The sequence below is a fragment of the Rissa tridactyla genome, chromosome 3 (assembly GCF_028500815.1).
Source record: "Rissa tridactyla isolate bRisTri1 chromosome 3, bRisTri1.patW.cur.20221130, whole genome shotgun sequence".
NCBI lineage: Eukaryota > Metazoa > Chordata > Aves > Charadriiformes > Laridae > Rissa > Rissa tridactyla.
Genome location: NC_071468.1, coordinates 45,409,845 through 45,432,366, shown reverse-complemented (window position 1 = coordinate 45,432,366; position 22,522 = coordinate 45,409,845). Strand labels below are relative to the sequence as shown.

Sequence of the window (22,522 nt, the reverse complement as noted above, 5' to 3'; positions counted from 1 at the left end):
CAGTTTACTTCAGTGCTAACCTGTCTTTTTGGCAAGAACAGAGAGGGGTTTTTTTTTCACCTCTTTTGAAAACACCAAAGTAGTACAGTTCAGGAACTGTATGCGATAGGGAATTGTGCTGGCATACAACATTGATGGATGCTGATAAGCAGAAGTAGGCAGTCAGCTCTGAAAAAAAAACCAAAACAAAACAACCACCACAATTATAAGACTGTACAGTGACAAAATTAATGAATTTTAAATAAGAATAACATTCTTATGTAGCTTAATTTAAAATGCTGATTTTCTATTTTGAACTGAATTTCAGTTTCTATCTTGTGTAGCATTTACACAATCATATGTAAAAATGAAAAAAAATAAATAGTGAAAAACATACAGTATCAGTCACATTGTAGTTTTCATTTTCCTGTAGTCTCTTTTATTAACAGTACTGACTACAACACTTCTGGGTAAGTCTGTTTCATGTACAATATGCCCTATAGTATGAAGGGAGGTCTACTTAAATTTCAGATATATTTTAGCAGATTTTGGAAGCTAAAGATTAAGATAATTTTAAGATGGTAAGTTTACAACTGTTTAGCCTTGGGGATTCATTTGCCCTTAAAAGTTAACTAGCTTCCTTACTAAAGCTTTTCTTTCTACAAAATAAAAAAAGACTAAAGGGAGAAGAAGAGCTGTTCTATGGGACTGATGGTTGCGGAGTCTATGTGGTGCAATTCAGTGTTAGTAGGTGTTTGATGTTGTGCAGATATCTGCTAGATTTTAATTAAGAAACATCTGTCTTCTGTCTTGCGACTTGGTTTATGCTATTACACTAATCCTCATTTGGTGTAATACTGATTGCTTTTCTAGATAGAAAAGTGCTATTTAATATATGGCTGAAAAACAGGAAAGGTTAGAAAATTTGAGATAAAGGCATTCATTTGTGTGTTTGTCAGGTCGTTGACTTCATGGTAGTGCATAGGAGCTATCTAAGAGCAGCCCTCATGCTCTGAAAAACTCTCTGATGTGAAGTACTTGGAGCACGTTTTCTGCCAGGCTGTAAGCTGATAATCTTTGATTGGATGTGTTGTCCCCATTGCCAGTGCTTACCTGCCTTAAGTAAACTGGCTCAAGTTAAATGGCTAAAAGGAAATCTGTATAATGCTTGATTGCATCCGGATACAGAATCTTGGCTCATGCAGAATGAAGGACTGTCAGAAGGTCATATGTGCATATTATGTGTATATAGTGCATCATGAAAATAGATCAGGAAATACAACCTACAGTGCACTCTATATATCCTTTAATACAACCTTTGCATTATTACTTAATTTCACTTGTGTGAATCTTATCTTCAGGAGCTTCGGTCACGAGAGGAGGAGTTGACAAGGGCAGCTCTTCAGCAAAAATCTCAAGAAGAATTACTTAAGCGCCGTGAGCAACAGTTAGCAGAGCGTGAGATCGATGTACTGGAGCGTGAGCTGAATATCATGATATTCCAGTTAAATCAAGAGAAACCCAATGTAAAGAAGAGGAAGGGCAAATTTAAAAGAAGCCGGTTAAAACTTAAAGATGGACACAGAATTAGTTTGCCTTCAGGTTTGCAATTTTTTTTAAAGTTCACAATATATGTAATGATTAAATTTGCAGACTTCAGTTCCATGGTTAATGTTTTCAGTATTGGCTTCTGTTTCAACTCATTGCAAGGTCCTTCTACCCTAATAGTGCAAAAAGGTATGGTAAGAATTGTATAGCTCCCGCCTCCCCTTTTCTTTCATAAGGGAACAACTTTCATGTATTATTTTCTTGTGGAGTAGTCCTCGTTTCAGCTGGAAGAATCTTTGAAGTTCAAAGTCCATTGTGTCTGGAGGGAAAGGTTACTTAGCATGGGAGCCACATGATTTAAGACTGGTTCGAAGTTCAGATTTTTGCTGTCATTCTTTTTCTGCAGATAGAAAAGTACTTTTTTTTATCTCATCCCCAAACCTTCTAACATGATCAAATATTAGTGCTGTTTGCCCTAGACTTGCTAACACCTAGCAGAAAACCAGCACTTTGTAAAGGCTGGAGGTACGAATGTAGTAGATCCAAATTGCATGCATGTGCAGTCGAAAATACAACACAGCAGTTAGGATCTTCAGTGCCTTACTTCTTGCAAGAAAACACTGTAATAGCAACAGAAGATATTATTTCAGGGTGCAAATATGGTATAATTTGAATGTTAGAGCATTTAATTACACCCATGAATGCATTAAAATGCCCTCTTTGCAAAGGAGGTGTGTTTGTAGAGAGTTGGAGTTTTTTTAGTGTTACGGACTGGTTTAGCGGTGCCTTTTTAATGTTGCCACGAGATGGCACTATGGAAATTCAAGGTTAGGCCGGTGGTTGGAAAATCTTCAGTAGTGGTACCCAGCATCCTGGTGTCAATGGGCTTCCTTTCAGTGCCTTTCAGGTCAAGTCTGTCAGTTTGTTACTAATGCAGTAAGAACTTAATGCCATGCTAACACAGGTCTGACCAAGGGATAGCTGTGTGGTAGTAGGAAGGAGACAAAGAGAGCAATAATATTTAGAGTACTATTTCAGCACTAGTGAAATAAGCTTATTTTTCCTTACTTTAATAATAGTAATAACAGTAAATAAAATAAAAATCACACTACAGCCTCCCAGACAAGCATGTTAGATTGGTTTATGCTGTTATTTTGTTTCAAATTCTGCTCATATTTAACTTGAAAAAGTGATAAAGAGTTTTAATTCAGAATACCGCTTAGCTCTTTGTTGTCAAGAATCATCCAGATGAACTTGTCCTTGAGACAATTCTGTTGTAAGAATAGCATACAATCTAACTGCACTGATGATGGGGATTAGAGAGGGGCATATCATCAAATACATGCCAGTATTTGTTGTTCTCTTTTTACTACATTGCTATAAATACTTGTAATTCTGTAGTTTGATGTCTTGTTTGTCTGACGTGTTGATAGACATGACTTCTTTGTTAATGCTACTTTTTATGTTGTATGTGAATTACATGTTAAAAAAACATAAGGCAAATCTGATTGCCATGAATATTTGATTGATTTGAGATGAAATACCGAGATTTTTTTCTCTTCCTCTGTGACAACCAACAAGACTGAATAACAGCTTGTGATGTGGATGTGTCTCAGTTTGGGTCCACTTGGACCTACCTGCTTTTGTTGATGTTACTGCAAACCTATTGTATGGTGTCTGTGGAGGTGTGAAATCCTGCCTGCTTAACTCTTAATGTAACAATTTAGGTACTGAGTTTTTTCAGTGTTTTTAACGTGAACGTCTCTCTGTCAAGTCTAATTCATTATATAGTTTTGTTTTAGGAAGTACAGCAATATAATGCCCTGAAGAGTTTTTAATTAGAACGTTAAAACTGATTTGTTTTACTCTTATAGATTTCCAGCACAAAATAACAGTGCAGGCCTCCCCCAATCTGGATAAGAGGAGGAGTTTAAACAGTAACAGTTCTAGTCCATCAAGTAGCCCCACAATAATTCCTCGTCTTCGAGCTATACAGTGTAAGTCTCCACCATTTCTATTTGTTCATTTGGTCAATAGAGACTGTTTGTTCCATATACTCATTGAAACACTGGTGGTAGTATCAGATTCCAGGCAGATTTCTGTCAAATTTCCAGGTCTCTTAACTTGTTCTAACATTTGCAACTTGTTCTTTGATGGGAGAGCTAATCCTGCTAAAATGAAAAATAATTTTCAGTAATTCAACATGACTGTGAATTCTTTAAATCATATCTTTCCTTAATAACTTCAGGAACTCATTTGTAAACTGATTGGGATAAAACAACAAAGAATCAAAATGTATAACGGTAAAAGGCAAAGCATCACGTCTAGAACCAATGTAAGATGGAAAACAAGGTTTTATTTGGTATTGGAGTTGATAAGGGAAATCAGTTATAGACTATCAAAAAAAAATACTCAGAAAATAAGGGAGTCATGGAAAGGTTAAAGAATGAGCCAGCAACTCTGCTTGCCTACAACAAAAGAGAAGCAAGCTTTAAGCAAACACAAAACCAGGAGAAAATAAAGAAGTTTGCTTTAGATTTTTGGAAACAAGAGAAAGAAACAAAATTGTGGGTATGCTTGTAGGTCTGTATTATTCCATGTGTACTGATGACAGAAGGGAATGTGTGTTCATGCTTAGGTAGTGGAGGTACCGTGAATATGGAAGAAAACCGATCATACTGTTACAGTGAATCACGCGTTTATATCTGGAAATGATATATGTAGAGATAGAAAACAGTTCCTACAGAATTCACTGTTTGCATTTGGACTGTCTGATCTATTGTGCAAAGTAGATTGTCCAATGATCCATATTCAGCGTGGAATGCCTTAAACTTCTCTCTCTGTATGAAATCAGTGGAACCTGTTCCAGCTGGTTGCTTATGGACGGTGACTATCTTCTCTTGCAAGGGTAGTCAACTCTGAAGGAAATTACTTCACAGTCTGGCTTTATCAGATGTAAATAAGGAGGAGGGGAAATCAAAATGCATGGGGATTTTTTTTTTTCTGCATACTGTTCTGTAGCTAGATTATTTTCTATTGTTTTAAAATCAGACTGAAACTTTATTTAAAGTTTGGATAGAAACCAGATCTCTCATCTCCTTTGGAATACCTCTGCCTCATGAAATCCTTGTCGTTATTAACGTCTGAAGGAGAAGTGCTGTCTTTTCTGGCAGTGACTTTATTATTTGTTTGAACTGTAACTGATACAGTTCCCTGGGTGAAGACCATTACTACCCATATCTTATGGATAAAGGAGAGAGGTGGACAAACCCTGCCTTGCTTTTCTTAATGAAAATTTGAGATGAAAGGAAAATTACGTAAAGTCTTTTTCAGAGGTTACCTGATACCGTATCTGTGGTGATAATGGTTTTCTGACCTCAAACCGTGTGGTGGCTTTTTATGGTTGTTTGGGGTTTTTTTACTGCAGAAAGGTAAGAAAGGTTTTTCTTAGTAAAATGTCATAATTACATATAAAATGAGACAGTCTTGTTTATCTATGATTCTCCTTGCTCTGTGTGGAAATGCTTGGAAATTAAGGAAGTGTCAGGTATTGGCATGATTATGAAAACTTGAGGGTTTGGGTTTTTTTGAATACATAGCCTTACATAAGCTAGAGTGGTGCCACTCCTCGTATGTGTGTTAAGTGCTGCAAGGGATTTCTTTTTTTTTTTTTATTTGAGCAGGCATTTGTATTTGTAGGAGTAGAACATGGAGGACAACATAAAGGCTCTCCTTTAGAAGTAGTATGCTTCTGTTACTGAGTTTGGATCCCTAGGCTTAACCTAAAAGCTTATCAGATATCTCACAAGTATCTAGCTGAAACAATTTAGCTTCCACACCCATCTGCACCTGTGCAGAATAAATTCTCTTTCCCACAATAATGTTTTATCTTGATTTAACTTCAAAGTGCCTTTGTTTCAAGAAGACTTGCTCAAATAGAGGTGATTTGAACAGGCATATCTAACAATTGGTTACTTGATTGCTTTGTCATGAGTGAGTCTAGCTTCTGAATCTAAAAGTTTTTTAAGTTAAAACAAAAATCTAGTTATTTGTAAATCTTGTTTTTAAAACAAATTCAGCTGATTTTAAAAGGTGTTTTAAAGGGAGGCAGAAAACCAGTAAGATATATATTCCATAGGTCCTGGAATGTGGTTGAAAATGGCAGTGTAAAGAAGGCAAAGTAGAGTGCCGTACTACAGAGGAAGCTGTGCTGGCGAGAAGGCCTGTGGTGAGGCAGGAGGAGAGCACTGTGCAGTACATAAGCGGAAGAACCATGGGCATGAAAATGGCACTTCATTTATCATGCTCCTATAACTGGCTAAGTTGTTTTTCTTTTAGGTCTCTCCATCATAGCTGTAAGCATGCTACATTGATAGCAAGCTACTTTTCCAGTTAATTATATATGAAAACCTACTTGCCTGTGTCTGGTCATAGAAAGAGGATCCTCTAAACCATACAGTAAAAACCTGCTGTCAAAAGCAGCTTAGTGCCTTTATAGATCTGGGCTTTATGACCCAAGATAAACATACAAGTAGGGAAACAGTTCTGTTTCTGAAATTAACTTGACTAAGAATCTCTACTACATTCTCTTAATTTTTCCTCAGTGATTCCCAAAACAGATACACACACAACTAATGGCCGAAGAAACAGTGTATATGTGTACCAGCAAGATGTAGATATCACAAGTGAATATGAACTTCCCAGTGGGGTTATGAAAAAAGGCAAGGTTTCATTATGTTTCAAAGGTGCTGGTTCTGTTTAACGTAACAGTTGAGACAGTGACAGACTAAGCATTTAATGAAGGTTAGGCGCTTTAAAAGTATAATTTTTTTTGGTGTAGTGAGAAAGAAAATATTATACATTGTCACAATTGGAATATTCTGTTTTATTTGTTACCAGTTGTTCCACAGCATATATTTTCTTCATTGGAATTTAAGTGCTCAGTCTAACTCACTTGTCTTAATTACCAAAATATAAGGTTCTCAGTTAAAGGAAGCATGGAAAATATAATTTTTAGATTTTTTTTTTCTGCTTTATCTTTAATTTGGGTCTCCTGTCAGATCATAAATTATTTTTCTTGCTTGCTCATCTTTTTGGATTGGTGCAGTTTGTGTGTCGGTTTTTGTAAAAGAAAAAAAATATTTTGTCTACTCCTTGTTGTGTTTCCGTGTCAAAATGGTTTTGCAGTGGAGAAAATATTCTGTTCTGTCAAAATATTTTGGATTTAGAAATAATATTTATGTGTGGGGTTTTTTTGTTTGTGTTTTTAAATCCAATCTCTAGTAACTTCAGATGAAAGCAACAGAACTTGGGGGAGGAGCACAGCTTATCACCAAGAAGAGTTTGAAGATGTGAAGAGAAGTTTTAAAAAGAGAGGTTGTACGTGGGGACCAAGTTCAGTTCAAACAAAGGATCGTGCAGATTGTAAGGACAAGTATGTCTACTACATTTTGTTTGTTTGATAATACTAAGTGTTCTTGGTAACCAAATCTCTAATGTAGGTGGTGAGCGAGAGGAGTTCTGCAGTCTCTAGTTAAAGCTAAAACTCATTCCTACTTGTTAATTAACTTAGGAATTACATTAATAACGAGTAGCTCCCCCACATAGACTTGAGAGTAAAACACTTACTTATCTTAAAGTTTTAGTGGCTTTTTATCTATTACCCTTTATCTCTGTTTTTTGAGACTTAGAACATACTGAGATGCTGAGCAGCAAATGCATACCAGACATTCATGGCCTGTCTGTCTGTCTTGCCCTTCCTCACATTGACTCGAGGAACTACAAGCATGGCCCCCAGTGGGCGCCAACTTTGTGTACGTGAAGCACAGTTCACTCCAGCAACATCATTTACACTGACCAACTCAGAGTGAAAAGGTTCTGAAAATCAGCTGGACACCTGTGCTTTCAGATTGCTCAAAACTGGAGATCAGCAGTTTTTCTGAAACAAGAAATCCTTTTCTTTGTTTCTTCCAGTACATATAATTATTTATAGCACCTTTTCTTTCTTTTTCTTGATAGAGACATACACTCATTTACCTGTGGCAGTAGTTGTTTCCAGACTGTCTCCTGAAACTGGCTTTATGATATTTTTGTTTGTTTTAAAGTCACTATGTTTAATAAATTTCCAATATTCACATCATTTCTTTGACACAGTGAAACTGTTGTCCAGGTTTTCACCAACTTTTTTTTTAATAGGTAGTTAAGGCCCATTTTTAATTGGCTTCCTTTTTAGGCCTGAAATTTTCATCTAAGGAATACCTAATATAGGGCATGTATCAATTTGTAATCATATGACTTCGTACTATTATATACAATTTTTTTTTTACCTTTAGAAAGTTTTACTGTTTTCAGATTATGTACTACATGTTTATAGTTTAAAAAGAAAGGTGTTCTAGTAATTTTCTGTCAAAGCGTATATAAGCATGGTATGCTCTGTAATATCAAAATAACTATTGTTATTTCAGAATAAGACCCCTTTCGGATGGCAGCAACCCTTGGTCAACCCTTTTAATGAAAAATCAGAAGGGTGTTCCCTTAGCTTCACTATTTGTGGACCAAGGTAAGAGCTTTTTTTGAAAAAGTGAAAGTTGCCATATAATGGCATTAAGTCTACTTCCAACTTCCAGTGTTATAAATTGTGTTGCTTTAATTCCTCAAGGATTATACACCTTATTAGAAGAGTAGTCATGTTAGAAATAATTTTCCTGTACAAAAAACTGTAAGTGTTAACATCTTTACATTTCCAGCATTAGCAGCTAAGAAATACACATGGTGTGTGAGCAGTACCACAAAGATTTTTATTTTTTTTTTCCACATATTGGAGGCTGATCTGTATATGAGGTCTGCAGTCACCACTTTTTAGCGTCTTCTAAGAAGAAATATCTAAATCAGTAATTGTCTTGATAATTAAATGATAATTAATGACTTTTATTGTTAGTGGGCTCTGCATAGTTGTTTAAAAAAAATGCATAGTCGTTTACAAACTTGTAAGCTCTCATGTATTCCCAGATATTAGTTCCCTCTTTTTTTTTTAATGAGACTTATTCTCTAAATTTGCAAGAAAAAAATCTGTATATTTCAAATTTTAAAGTTGTTTAGGCAACATTTATTTACAGATAAATCACAAGGAAAAACATACTTAATCCTCTTAGGATCAGGAACGTAATAGCTCTATGCTTCTTCTTATGTGTATTACTATAATGTACTGTGGCTATACAATATTCATAATCATTTTCAAATTTGCACACAGTTCCTATACTACAGATTCTCTTATCTGAAAAAATTAAGTTAACAGTGTCAGGAAAAAAACTGTGATATAACTTGGTATCCATACCAGTGGCTAGTTTTATGCCAGCTGGAAGAGGAAATGGTAAGCTGATTGGGCACTGCTTTTTTTTATTTTTCTCCCTAGGAAAAAGGCATTTTCATCTTCATATATACTGGTAGGGGTATAAATCAAGGCTTCACAAATAGTTGTTTTATAGATTTATTAGCTTATTACTAAACCCCAACATACAGAGAAGACTATACAAGTTTACATATTTGCATTTCAAATATTCCTGTGTTTATTCGGTAGCATTCAGTAGTTTACAGTGGAACAACACATGTAAATCAAATTATACCTTTCATTTTATTTGTCATTTGGTGTGAGATGTCAAGTTTACTTTTTACTCCAGACCACTGTGGCCTAATGTATTAATTGGGAAAATTTCTAGTAACTCACTGGATTTTGAAATAGAGCTTAATTGAAAGTGTTGTAAAGAATGTGTTCCAGATCTTACCTGGCAGTTTGTATAGTACACTACTTCACTGTTATCCATACACAGAAATACTTTCCATATTATTTGAAAAGCACTACCAAAGTGTTGCAAATCCTCAAATACCACAGAAAATGCAAAGACAATATCTGCTTTTCAACTGTGTTGAGTGCATAAAGGTTGGGAGGTACATTATGTCTCTCTGAAAATAAAGGTTTGTGTTTCAGATGTGGAAAACATAATTTATTTACGGTTAACTTGTATATTTAGGAAGATTGATCTGCAAGTTGCTTCTAATAGAATTTGCTTTTGAGTTGCTAAAAGGATGAAATTGTAGCAAAATAGTACTTCTGTTATTTTAAAGTCTATCAAGAGAACATGAACAGGTTAAGAGTTAGGATGTGTTTCCGAATCTTACAAGTGAGTCTCTGAGCCTCTGATTGCATCTAAAGGGGGAGGACAGTATACCTCAAGATTAAGACTTGTGTAAGTGAAAGGAAATAATGGTGTACATATGCAGACATGCAGTAGCAAAATAGATGAATTGCAATCTTAAAATATACTGTAATGTTTTATAGGTGTCTGTACTGATAAGAAACTTCTCCCTGAAGGTTTGGACAGTAAAAGACCAAAGCCAGTTAAGTTGCCGAATCAGGCCTATATTAATCTACCTCTTTGGAAAGACGATCAGGGAGAGAATACAGTAGAACATGAGAGCTTTGAAGAAGGAACCTCTGCTAGTTCTACAAATAGTACTCCTCAAATGACACCTACAAACAGTCTGAGCAGGACACCACAGAGAAAGAAGACTGATTCAGTGCTGTATGGGTGTGCTGTCCTCCTTGCATCTGTTGCCCTGGGCTTAGATATCAGAAGGCTGAACAAATCACAGGGTCCAGATGAACTCTTGCCTAAAGATGAGAAGAAGAAGCGTGATGGAATATTTCAGCGTGCTTCAAAATTTCGCAGGAGTGCCAGCCCTACGAGACTGCAGTCCAAGAAAGAGGAAACAAGTATTCCTTCCCTAAATCCAGCTGCAAGTACTGTGAATCTTCTCTCTATGCCCTCCATTTCCACAAAATGCCTACTTCAGTCTGACAGTGAAGATGCGTTTGTAAGCACTGTGCTTGGTGATTGTGGTCCATGTAGTTCCACTGATGACTTTTCATCTGAAACTTTTGAAAGTAAGAGAGAACAGAGGGTACAGCTGGCTCCTAACACAGTTTCTACACGATTAAAAAATCAGCCTTTTAATCATGGTCTAAAACAAGAATCTGAAAACGTGCCAAACAATTCCTTGACAAAGTTAAGTGTGTTGGGTCACAGACGAACCTTATCAGATGGGAACAATTTTCAGACCACAGGTGGGTGATTAAGAACTTAAAATGTAAGAAATTTTTAAATATAGAAACAGAAAATGTAGGGAAACTAACCATTCACTAATGAGCTGCTAAGATTTTTGTTACACTGTTATGTGTTAGCTGACCCACCATAACTGTATGCAGGTAAGCCCTCTGTGTCTGAATCCTGAATAAACTACCAGTGCTTGGAATAATACCCTGTTAGGAGTGTGGGTGTGGAGATTTAAGGAGGAAGAGACAATTTATTTTAAGGCAATATCTATTTTTCTCAGGTATTGCAAAAATAGGCTTCCCTGGTCCTTTAATGTTGTCGAGAACCTGCTTTTTGTGAAAGGTACATTGTTAGCGTCATGGCCAAAATAAAACTGAGACCATGTCAGGTGCATGCGTTATGCAGTTGTGGACTTTGTGAGACTGAGAGTACATTTATTTAGTATGGTTTCACAGTCTGCATAGGTGAGTCATTGAGCATCATTTTGGTACTGCACATTTATTAACTTCAAGAAAAAGAAGTTTAGTAAGTTTTGATTTGCTTGCTGAATGTCACAAGTTCCACGCATCCTTAAGTTAAGCTGTTGATAAAAGTTTAAGCTGAAAGAAAGGTATTTAAATCTGGTCTTCATATAAATGGATAAGTTTAATGAGTTTTTGAAAAGTTTTGAATTTCAATACTGTGTTCTGTGGTGGACTAAATGTAATATTCTTCATGGTATGCTGTGCATGTGTAATTACTTATAATAACTAGACAAATTTGTGGGGCTTTATTCCAATATTAACATTTATCCAGTTATTGGGTAGTTAATGCTTTCTCTATCTATCTCTTTTGGAGCAATAAAATAAATTGTTAAGGCCTCTAGCAGAAAGTATAGATGCAAAAATGTTATTTGAGCACTGTTAGTCCTCTCTCAGATTTCCCACAAATGTACGAGCCTCTTAATTTTTCTGGTGGGGAAAAAAAAACACTAGTGTTTATGGCAACCCAGTTTTACAAATGGCAAAGAAATCAAGAAGTCAAACGATTTAAATTGTCTTTTTTTGTTTGGCCTTTCTTTTCCCTTAGCTAATGGATTTGCTGCAACCAATGATGTCTCCACATTACCAGTTCTATCAGTTACTGGAACTCTGCACTCTCCGTCTGTTCAACAAAGAAGCAATCACAGTGGTGTTTCAACTGAAAAGCAAAGCGCTGTCAATATTATATCAAGGCCTCGACCTTCTTCTCTAAGAAATAAAATCGATACGTGGCAGATTATTCCACGTATTATTAAACCAAACTCTAAAGACACTGAATATTTAGAGGGCAATGTAGATCCAGATGTTAACTTCTTGCCAGATACTGAGGAAAGAACTAACTGCCACATGCCCTCATTACTTGATATTGATGTGGAAGGTCAAAACAGAGACTGTACTGTGCCTTTATGTAGAATGAAGAGCAAAACTTGTCGGCCATCTATATATGAACTGGAGAGAGAGTTTCTGTCATGAGTGCCTTTCATTTTAAAAATGTTTGCTTTTTAAAGGGGAACAAATATAAAATTCTTGTCCATCTAATGCTTTGTGCTGCTGTTTTCTGATGTACTGTGACAAATAGTACCAAAATTATTAAAATGGGCAGCTTTCTTAAGAAAGTGTAGTAGGTGCCTCTTTCAAATGTTCCTTGGAATCCCAGCTGGTAACTTGAAAAGGACAATGCTGCAAAATAGGTGAACTTTATATTTTGAATAACTAAAATAACATGCCGACCTGCCTCTGTAGTGTCACAGAAGTTTTCTTTAGGTTTGAGGGGTTTTGCTAGAAATTTAACTTTTGCACATCGAAAAAATGAATGCTGTGTTCCAACAAGAAGAGTTTCGCCTCAGAAGTGGTTGCCTGCAGCTTGCCTCTGTGGCCTGTAGAATTAGGGAGGGGGGCAGGGGATTTAAGGTAAGGTGCTGGTGTAGGAGGCTTTGTTCACTCCTCATTAAGTAGCTGGTGACTTTTTGGCATTTGATACTGAAATCGATTAAGGACCAGCAGCTGAATTTGCAGTCTTTGCCCTTGGTTTTTGTGAGAAGTTTCAACTGTGTGCATTAGTTTCTCCAGAAAGCTACACTGCTTGTATAAACACTTAAGTTTCAGGCACCATATTGAGTTGAGAGGGTAAACTTCAGTATTGTGGTTGGATTAAAGGTATTGGACATACTTTGTAATGTGAAACATTCTTTGTAGGTAAGGATACACTGGAACGTAAATGTTTGTACTCTTAACCTGTTGAAGACTACAGTGTTTGCACTGAAAACAGTATTCTTGGTTTGGGGTTTTTTTGTTTGTGGTGGAGGGGTTTGCCCCCCTTCTTGTTTTCTAAATTCTGCTGCACCTTGTATAGAGGAAAGATGGTGGATTTTAAGGATGATTGGTTTTGGTTTTAAGTGAGCCAACGGTGCGTTTTACTGCACTCAAATTTTAAAACTGCAATAATATAATATTAAATCTTTCAGTATAATCTCTGCAGCTTTTCTTCCAAAGGTTACTACTGAGTGCCCAGTTATTCACATTTAGGAATTAAAGGACAGAAACAGATATGCTTGACTGGTTTTCAGTGATAGAAAGGTTCCAGGAAATTCCAAGTAATTAATTGTGGGGGGAGGAACACTTAACCTTGATAACATTGATAGTTTAATTTTTTACAGTATCACTAAGAGATTAAATAAAACCAAATGCACAGTATACTTTCACTCATGAAAGCATTTCTATAATTAAAGGAACATCCCTCGTATTCCAGTATTTGAAGTCTTAATTTTGCATATCATTTGACGTTTAAATATTCTTCATAAATGAAATTAGATCACGTTAGAATAAAACTACTATGTTTCCATCAGAACACTGTTTTGTTGAGCCCTTTGTTTTAAATATTTTCTCCTTTGCTCTGCTGTCTTGGGAGTTCAGTTGTTAAATAGAATACATAATTGCTTAAAGCTTCAAAACCAAGGGATTAAAAAAGAAAGTTTCTGTTCTAAGGTTGGTATGCAGTACAGTGGCTACCTTTGGGGATGACGGATACATAGAAAAATCATGAAGTCTTAATCACAGAGCAGAACACAGAAAATGCAACTTCGCAGCTCTCAAAGTGAAAATAGACAAGGATTTCCTTAAAGTATTAGTTTACCAAACGTAAAGACATAACCACTAGTTGTCTGTGAAACTAAATGCTTGCATAACAAATTATTAAGTTATTACATTTTGTTCAAACCTGTTTCTGGTTCGGTATTCTTATTTCTTTGTCAACATGATTCAAGTTGCATACTGTTCTTTGTCTTTTCTTTAAACTTTAATTTCATCGGAAGACTTTCATAGATGAAGTCTATTCCAGTTTTAATACAAAACGTTTTCATAAAATAAAGTCAGGTAATGCACATGGATCAAATTTTAAATATAGTTTGATAGCAGATTTATCTTCAAGGCTTAATTAGAATTTGGAGCATTATGTATATTTCAGCTCTTTATTGATCAATTATTCCTGCGTAATACTGAGAGAAAAGAAGTTGATTGTATTACATGTTTCTGAAGAAAGTATCTCTGGCTTTCTACAGGAAAATCTCAGGTGCTGAAGTATTTTGTCTTGTAAACTTCTGTTAAGTTCTGTTCTGTACTTTTAAGGTTTATATAGTTTTGAATGTTGAATTTTGCACCCTGTGTTTTATAACCAATAGTGTCAGGATAAAAAGCCCATTGTGAGCTATATTCTTTTCACTTGTCAGTGGTTTGTCTGTCTTGTAATTAAACAAAGATTTCTGTTCCTGTTCAGTGGATAATTTCCCATAAGAGTGGGACATACGATATGACCAGCACAGTGCGTTGTAACTAATTTAGGAGTATGTTTTTCACCTCTTATTCTGAGACAGTTTAGGTAAGCCATCTCAAATACTTCTCTTATGTGATACAGTTTTTTTTAAGCTATAGACTATAGTGCTTTATAAATATCTTTTTATAGTTTAAAATTATAGGCCAATCTTCACTGAGATTAGAAAGAAAAAAATTATTGCAATCATGGTTTCACAATCTGCATTTCACTTGTCACCAGAGAAATTTTCTGTAAAGGTATGGGAATCTGGTATGCATTAAGTCTTGGTCGTTAAAAGTATATTTATTTCAATGTAGGTTAATAGCCTGACCAAATAATAATTTATGTTGATTGTTTTAGCATAAAACTGAAGGTGCTTACACTACAAAGATTAAGATAAACACTTGACTGCTGTTTTACAAAATCTGATGATTTAAATGTTTTTATTTAAAAAAATAAATGTTTTGTAGCTATTGTATTGCAAAGTGACCTGAATTTTCTTGAAAAATATATTTTAATGCCTTCTTAATACATACAAAGGAGTTCTCTGGTGAATAAGCAGGAACTATAGGCTATGGCCAGCCTGTTCTTAGAAAATTAGAATGTAATTGTTACTTTAAGATTAATTGTCTGGTACAGTAACATGAATGTTCCTGTAATTTCTTGCAGTTGGTGTTGACAGAAATATATAGTATGAGCTTGTTCTTTCTTTCATGTGACCGTAATATTTCTTTTGATGCTTTTACAATGTTGGCTGGTTATCTTAGAGGAGATAGACCAGCATTTATAAATACATTCTGCATCTGATTCAGCATCAAGAATACAGGTAAGGAATAACAAATTTCTGTTGTGGGTTTTTTTGGGGAGGATGGTTTGTTGGTTTTTTCGTTTGGGGGGGTGTTGATATTTCGATTTTGTTGTTGTTTGGTTGGTTGGGGTTTTTTTTGGCAATTGAAGCCAATACTTTCTTTGTAATATTTTCTAACACCTTGTTTTGTGAACTTCCTTCTTTGCCTATCATGCTATGGGTGCATTAGCCAATCTTTCAGTAAGGAGAAGAGGACATATCCGTTTGCACAGTGGCAACAGGCAGGACACAGCAAAGTCTCTAGCAGTGCAGCAAAATTCAAAGCTGTAAGCCCAATCTTATAAAGATATGTCTGCATAGACCTTGCAGTGATGCAGGCTAGATGATAACAACAACAACAACAAAAATATATATATATAAAACACACGGCCTGTGAGCACCAGTATCGAGCCCAGATTCTAAACCAAGCTGCACAGGCAATTTATTTTATACGTAATGTTATAATGGTAATACCAAGATCTGCTTATGAGTGTGTGGTAATGGAAAAGATCCCATTCTTACTAGCCGCCTCCCTTTTTAATATAACTAGTCAGATCACTACAGTGCATGCATTATAAGGAGCTAATGAGACTCTGTTACCTAGTACATTTTTTTTGGTGTAAGTTTGGTGGCGCTTGGTACCACAAGATTGTGGTATTATTGTGGTCCTTGCAAATGTGTAATGGATTTCTCCCTGAACATAAGTGAAAATGAGCAAACCAATTTATTTTTCTATTTCACAGCATCACAGGATCATTTAGCTTCTCTGCTGAGAAGAGTCTGGCTCCCTCTTCTTTCCCCCTTATTATATGTTTGTAAACAATGATAAGATCCTCCTGGACCCTTCTCTTATCCAGGCTAAACGGTCCCAGCTCTCTCAGCCTCCAGTCCTTTCACAGTCTTTGTGACCCTGCACTGGATTTTTTTCTAGTAAGTCCATATTTTTCTTGTACTGGAGAGCCTAGAACTGGACCCAGCACTCCAGGTGTGGCCTTACCAGTGCTGAGTAGCGGGGAAGTATAACCTCCCTCAACCTGCTGGCAACACTCCTAATGCAAAATACCATTGGGCACCGTTGCTGTAAGGACATATTGCTGGCTTATGTTCAGTTTGTTGTCCACCAGGATCCTCAGGTGGATCCTTTTCTGCAAAGCTGCTTCCCCAGTGTGTACTGGTGCATGGGGTTGTTTCTCCCCATAGTGCATTTCCACTTCATGAGATTCCTCTAAGACCTTCCAGCCTGTCTAAGTCTTTAAATGGCAGCACAACTATCTGGTGCATCAGCCACTCCTCGTGGTTTTGTATCATTTGCAAATTTGCTGAGGATACACCCTGTCCCAGCATTCAGGTCATTAATGGAGATGTTAAACAGTTTTGGCACTACTGTCGACCCCTGAGGTATTCCACTGGTGACTTGGTGACATTTAAGCACATTGTAGTTAACACCGTCTCATATTATTCGTGTAATGTAAAATATTTTTCTTAAGTGATTTAGGTAACTGCTATTCTTCAATTAGTTTCAAAGGCTTTTTTTTCCCATTTCAAAAATAAAGGTGTAATGACCAGTCTCACATCTAGGCTTTAGTGAATTGCTTTCAGTAGTTGAGATCTGGTATCAGGATGGCCAAGTTCAGTGTTTCTTAATGTAATAGCTTGTATCTGTTCAAAATCTTTACAGTTTGCTTTAAAAGCAGAGTCATGAATTCGGCCTGTGTGACCGAACAAGTCAAACTTCAGTCAAATGTCAAATTTGGTGTTACTCCTTTAAGAGATCATTAATATGGAGATTCGTGCTCTGCAACACTGCTAAATAGACGTTTAAAAAAACACTTGCATTGTATCTGAGAACATCAGCCTTCCCTCCCACCACATCAAAGTATGCAGTTACGGGATTTGACAATTTGAAAATCCTGTGGCTGCTGAAGACATTCATGAATACTCTGGTCTCCGAAGGGGAGACAGAGGGCACAACAATGAACTCCTTGGTAGAAGGCTGTTAACACTTCTCCAAAGAAAGGTGCCCAACGCAGCCATGCCTACTGTAACTGCTGAGTTCTTTGCATGCCAGAGAATTTACACAAGTGCTACGTTGTCCTGTCTCCCTACAAGAGTTCAAATATACGTAGCTGTGATCTCTGATGTAGTAGTAGTCACTATGAACAGTCTAGTCATCTGAGGGCTTGACAATCATTATGAAAGCAGGTGGGAGTCTGCAGTTTTGGGGCCCAGGAGCAAACAGAAAAAATAGGATTATTCGTTCCCCTTACTGTTTTGCAAATCACTTGAATAATTCAAAGATTTCTAAACTCCTTTTTATGGGAGACAGGATTAGGCAATAATATTTTACAAGGACTTTTTACTCTCTGCTACCCTCCAGACTGAAAGTGGTGTTTGTTCCTTGTGTTAGATGCCACTTGCTATGCCTGATAAATGATATCCAACTGTTGGAGGGATGGAAGATATTTTTCCAAGCCTGATGGAGAGAGGTACTGGTGCTAGGAAGCCAATGGATCAAACAAAAGGTGTATCTGCCATTAGTCTAGGCAAGTCAAAGACTTAGTAGATGTATATTGTCCTTTGATTTAAGCTATTTTGAGTGCATTGTTCCTGAGGGTGCTGGATAATCTCTTACAGGCTGTTTCCAGGGGGAGGGTATTCACCCAAAGGGAATCCACTTCTGCTCCAGAAGTGGCTTGCACATGGTCAGATGGCTTCTCGACTCTGTTGTTAGGGAAATGAGTATGCATCTCCATCAGTGCACTTGCCACCTGAAATGTTTAAGGCAGAAGTGGTGATGGTGATTCTATCAGCCATTGTAGTTATCATCAAAATACTTACTTTTTTCACTGTAGAACCCCTGAAATTATTCATATTGGTGGCTCCGCTCTGGATAGCAGAAATTTTCATCGCCAAGGCCCTGATTTCCTTCCTGTTTGTCATGCAGGTACTTGATGGCTGGCTCTGGGGCCAAGATAGAAACACCCTAGTTTAACCACAAGAAATACTTGTTAGACAAATGTTTGTGGTCATGGCAGTAGCCTTATCTTTTTTTTTTTTTTATTGTACCCTACCCAATTTAGACCCGCGTGAAAGTCTTCTAGATATTTTTTCAGGTTGTTTTTTTTTTCTAACCATGGTTGCTCTTCTGTGGTTAAGCAAATTCTGTTGGTATATAGAACCAGACCATTAAGAAGAAAACCTGTACTGTCATTATCTGTAGCTAGAAGATGTAAAGAACAGATATTGTCTACAGTGACGTCACACTGGATAACTATGTAAGGCATATTAAGAGTGTCGTAGCATGGAGTTATCACCTATGATCACTTTTGCAAGTTTGGGGAGCTCTACGTAATATATTCTTCTCTCAGGCCTACAGAGCTGCCATGGGGGTACTGTTTCCACAGCTGTACTAAGTATTACACAGTATATTTAGAAGAAAAATGTGTGTGTGAGACTAATTTTTTTTTTTAAGCAGGGTTCTGAATCCTTTCCAGAAAGTCAGGAGTGCTCTTTGTGTTTGAAAATTATGTGCTCATAGATACTAAAAGGAAAGAGAGATTCTCTTGTAGCTGTAAATATGCTCCTAGAGTATTTTTCCCCCTTTACCTTACAATCTTTTTAACACTTTCAGGGTTTTGAAGGAAGAGGAACGAGCAATGCACTCCCTTTTTTAGCTGTATGTGAGGCAAATAGGGGAATCTGGCTTATATGTGCCCCAAAAGATATTGCTGAAGGTAGTTCCCTGATAAAAAGCACTGTGTCAATGCCTATATAGTATGAATATATATAGTGAATGCTTTTCAAAAAAAGAACTACCTCAATTCTTGTGTGCAATGATTGTAGTGCTTGTTTTGAATTCTTTTTTTTTTTTTAATAACTGATGATTTTTTTCTGAATGCCTGTGGAAGTCAGGATAGGATGAGGCTGGGTTACAGTTCAAAAGAAGCCCAAGTAGGAAAGTTTGTTTCCACTCTCTCCTTTTCTATATAGTCCAATTTAAGTTTACCATGCTGCTAACAGTGAAAAGCCAGGAGATCCTGTAATCAACAAAAAGCTTCATTGTAAAATACAGTACACTAAAAATAGCAATTCAGGACTGAGTGTGAGAAACAATGAGATTAATGATACACATACTGCATATGGAAATCTATCAATATCGATTTCTTGTAATGCAAGCCAGTTAGCTTTTCTTGTTGGAAAGGAACTCAGAGGATCAAAACTGGAAAGTATTGGTTCACCATGGTGGAACAGATGACAACAGGTGTATGGGAGACCAATTGTATTATATTTTAGGAACCAGTTCTTTATTGCCCTTTTCTACTTACAATATGGTTGAACCTTGATTTCACATTGTGGATGATGTCAAAAGTGTTTTGCAGATTTCTTCCAATGTTCAGGGTGTGTGCACCAGTGGAGTTACTACAAAGAGGGGCAGGAAAATGGGTTCTCTCTGCTGTAGTGGATGTAGGCAAAGCATCACCCTTGACTTAAATCTGTTCGTTCTCGCAAGTGCAGCTGTGCTTCCTGGGTCTTTTTCTTCATCCGTTTCTCTGAAGCCTGTTTCTCTCTGTTTCTGGAAGGGTGCCCAGGGTCTTGGTTCAGGACTTCTTAGGATGGATTGATCCTGTAGATCAATCAGGTTTCATCTAACAGCTCTCTTTCTGTGGTAGGAGGCATCACCACCATGTTTGCTCATTTCCTCTTTTTAACAGTGATCCCCTATTGTAAAAACACCTCAGTGTGCAGCAGGTCTCCCATGTTTACAGGCATGTGTAAGCATCAGGAAGAAAAAAATCACTTTTGTGGTCTGCTGCTCTTCACTAGTTCTCATAACAGCAATTCAGTGGCTGGTGCAATTAAGTGTAGTTTTCCAATGTTAGGCGTGCTGGTGGGCTCAGAAAGGAGGGTTAAGGTAAGTGTTTGTCCTGAAGAAAGCTGATTTTAGCAGAGATGGTTATCCTGTTTCCCAGGGGCCTCATTTTGTCAAACCTTCTAGAGTAACCAGTATCATTCCCTTACCCTGGTCTGTTCACAGGTATGTTGCTTGACTTGTTGATGCTTGTCTATTAATGAATAAAAAGCTGATCCTGTAGACTACACTGCAGAATAATTTTATAGTTGTCCATTGCCAAACATGACTAAGTGGGAGTTTTTCCACTCTGTTGTAAACTGAGTTTTTTACAGCACTGGCTTGGCTGATGCTCCAAGAGCATGGTTCATCGGTGAGAAAAGTAGTTACTTGCAATGACAACGGAACAGATTGTTTCTGTCCTTATTGCCAACAGTCTCTAGGTTTCTTATATTCCATCTCATTTTTTTTTTTTCCTTTACTGAGTTAAACCATATGATTCTTTAAATCTTTCCTCCTGAATAACTTCCTAGAAATCATCTGACTCTCTGGGCTCTCTGTTGCATTCACAATTTGGGAGGGAGGCAAAGCAGTGTCCAAACATCTCCATCTGAGACCTTACTTGCATCATCTGTGACAGTGTTAAATGCCTTGTCATAGTCAAAATACACCTGCTGCTTCTCCCACTGCCAGAAGGCTTGTTATTCTGTCTTAAAAAGAAATTTGGTTAAATTGTTAAGTCTTTTTGAACACATAGTAGCTGCTACTTGTCATCTTTGAGGTGCTTTCAAAGGGTCCTGATCGTCTTTTCAAACATTTGAAGGAAAATTGAAGGTGAGCTGGCTAGTTCATGATGTACCACCTCCATACAAAAGAAATCAAAACAGCACCATCTGTTCTTTCCACAGTCTTTTGCTTTCCTGTGGTTCTTGGAAATGACTGCTCTAATCAGATCGGCTTCAGAACAAAGTTCATCAAGCCCAGCTACTTAGTAATGGGTTTTTTTCCACTTTCTAAGCTTTCTCTACACTGCTTCTTACCTACTTAGGTTGAAGTCTTACCTTTACTTGTTGGTCTTAAGTGTGCTAGTAACTGACGCTTTCAACACTTTTGCAAAAGACGGATGCAAATCAGATAATACTCATGATTTTGGTTTTTTTTTTAATACTACTGTATTTATAATATGACTTATTTGGGGTTTTCCTTCCAGTTTCACCTCGTTTTGTCTTTGTGTACTCTTGCCATTTTTTAAACTTCTTTTTCTACAGGCTTTTGCCTTGTATTTGATATCAATAAAGAATTCACAATTTACCTTAGTTGATGATCTTCTATAATTTCATTTATCTCACACTGAAATAGTTTGAAGCCATGCCCTTGATCCAAAGTTTCTAACTTTTTTTTCCCATATATTTTTCAGTCTATACTCAGGTCCTTCAGGTGCTGAAATCTAATTTTTTCAGTTTGGGGAAGGGAGATTGAGGAGTGTCCCCTTTTGAAATAAGTTCACAGAGATTTTTTTCAACACCCGTAGTTCTTCCTGTATTTTGGACTACTGAGCAAGCATATGAATATTTGATAAGTAAAGAAACATTTCCATCTGTTTCCCATTTTTAATAAGCTTTGTCTTTTATGATTTGTATTCTGGTCATGATACTTCTTATAAATTATACTAACTGACTCATAATCTTGTTCATTCTATTAAGACTTTCAGCTCTTCCTCATCCTTACTGTGGTTTTATACAGCCATCTAAGATTAGTTTAATTCACTCTTCTCTCTCCTTGATTTATTGTGTCCATATTTATAAATAAATGTGTGTCTCCTCACTTTTAGGTCCATGCCCAGGTTGCCTTATTATTATTTTCCTGTGTGCCTTTGTCAACTGCACCGTTTGATCCTTATTTTAAATCTTCCTCACTAGGTTAAGAAATCAATGTGCTAGATGGAGTCTTTGTCTAATAGCTTGTCTAGGTAGGCTTGTCCCTGGAGGTGTCTGATATCGAAGAGTTAAAAACACTGTATCTAGGTGTTATCAGTTCAGTGAACTCTCCCACGCCACTTTCAACAATAATTAACAATGCTGTTTCAAGGAAGATTTAAAAAATGTGCCCATGTAATTGCATTGGATCGATGCAGCCAGTTTAGTTCATATTTGGTGTTACAAAATTCAAGTACTTCAGGAGCTCTACAAATTTTTGAAAGGTCAATTGGATGTAAGCTTCTGAAAACTTCTATGTACGTTTGATTAAAATGTATGTTGTCCTTTTACTGTATGACATTTTAAATATTTTATCTTGAAAATTTAACATTGACCAGCATCTTCTAAAATAGCTTCACTTTTCTGCAGTTTTCAGTGGGAAAGC

General features: G+C 36.7%; 1 protein-coding gene across 1 annotated transcript in view; it reads left to right on the top strand.

Annotated features, from left to right (window-relative positions):
- Positions 1-16,192, top strand: part of MAP3K21 (mitogen-activated protein kinase kinase kinase 21) — a 44,414-nt gene extending 28,222 nt beyond the window's left edge. Inside the window, exons 5-10 of the mRNA XM_054196533.1 lie at positions 1,341-1,581; positions 3,402-3,524; positions 6,811-6,961; positions 7,992-8,086; positions 9,863-10,648; positions 11,706-16,192. Coding sequence (XP_054052508.1) covers positions 1,341-1,581; positions 3,402-3,524; positions 6,811-6,961; positions 7,992-8,086; positions 9,863-10,648; positions 11,706-12,130 — 1,821 coding nt within the window. The 3' untranslated portion in view covers positions 12,131-16,192. The remainder of the gene's footprint in view (positions 1-1,340; positions 1,582-3,401; positions 3,525-6,810; positions 6,962-7,991; positions 8,087-9,862; positions 10,649-11,705) is intronic.
- The last annotated feature ends 6,330 nt before the right edge of the window (positions 16,193-22,522 follow it).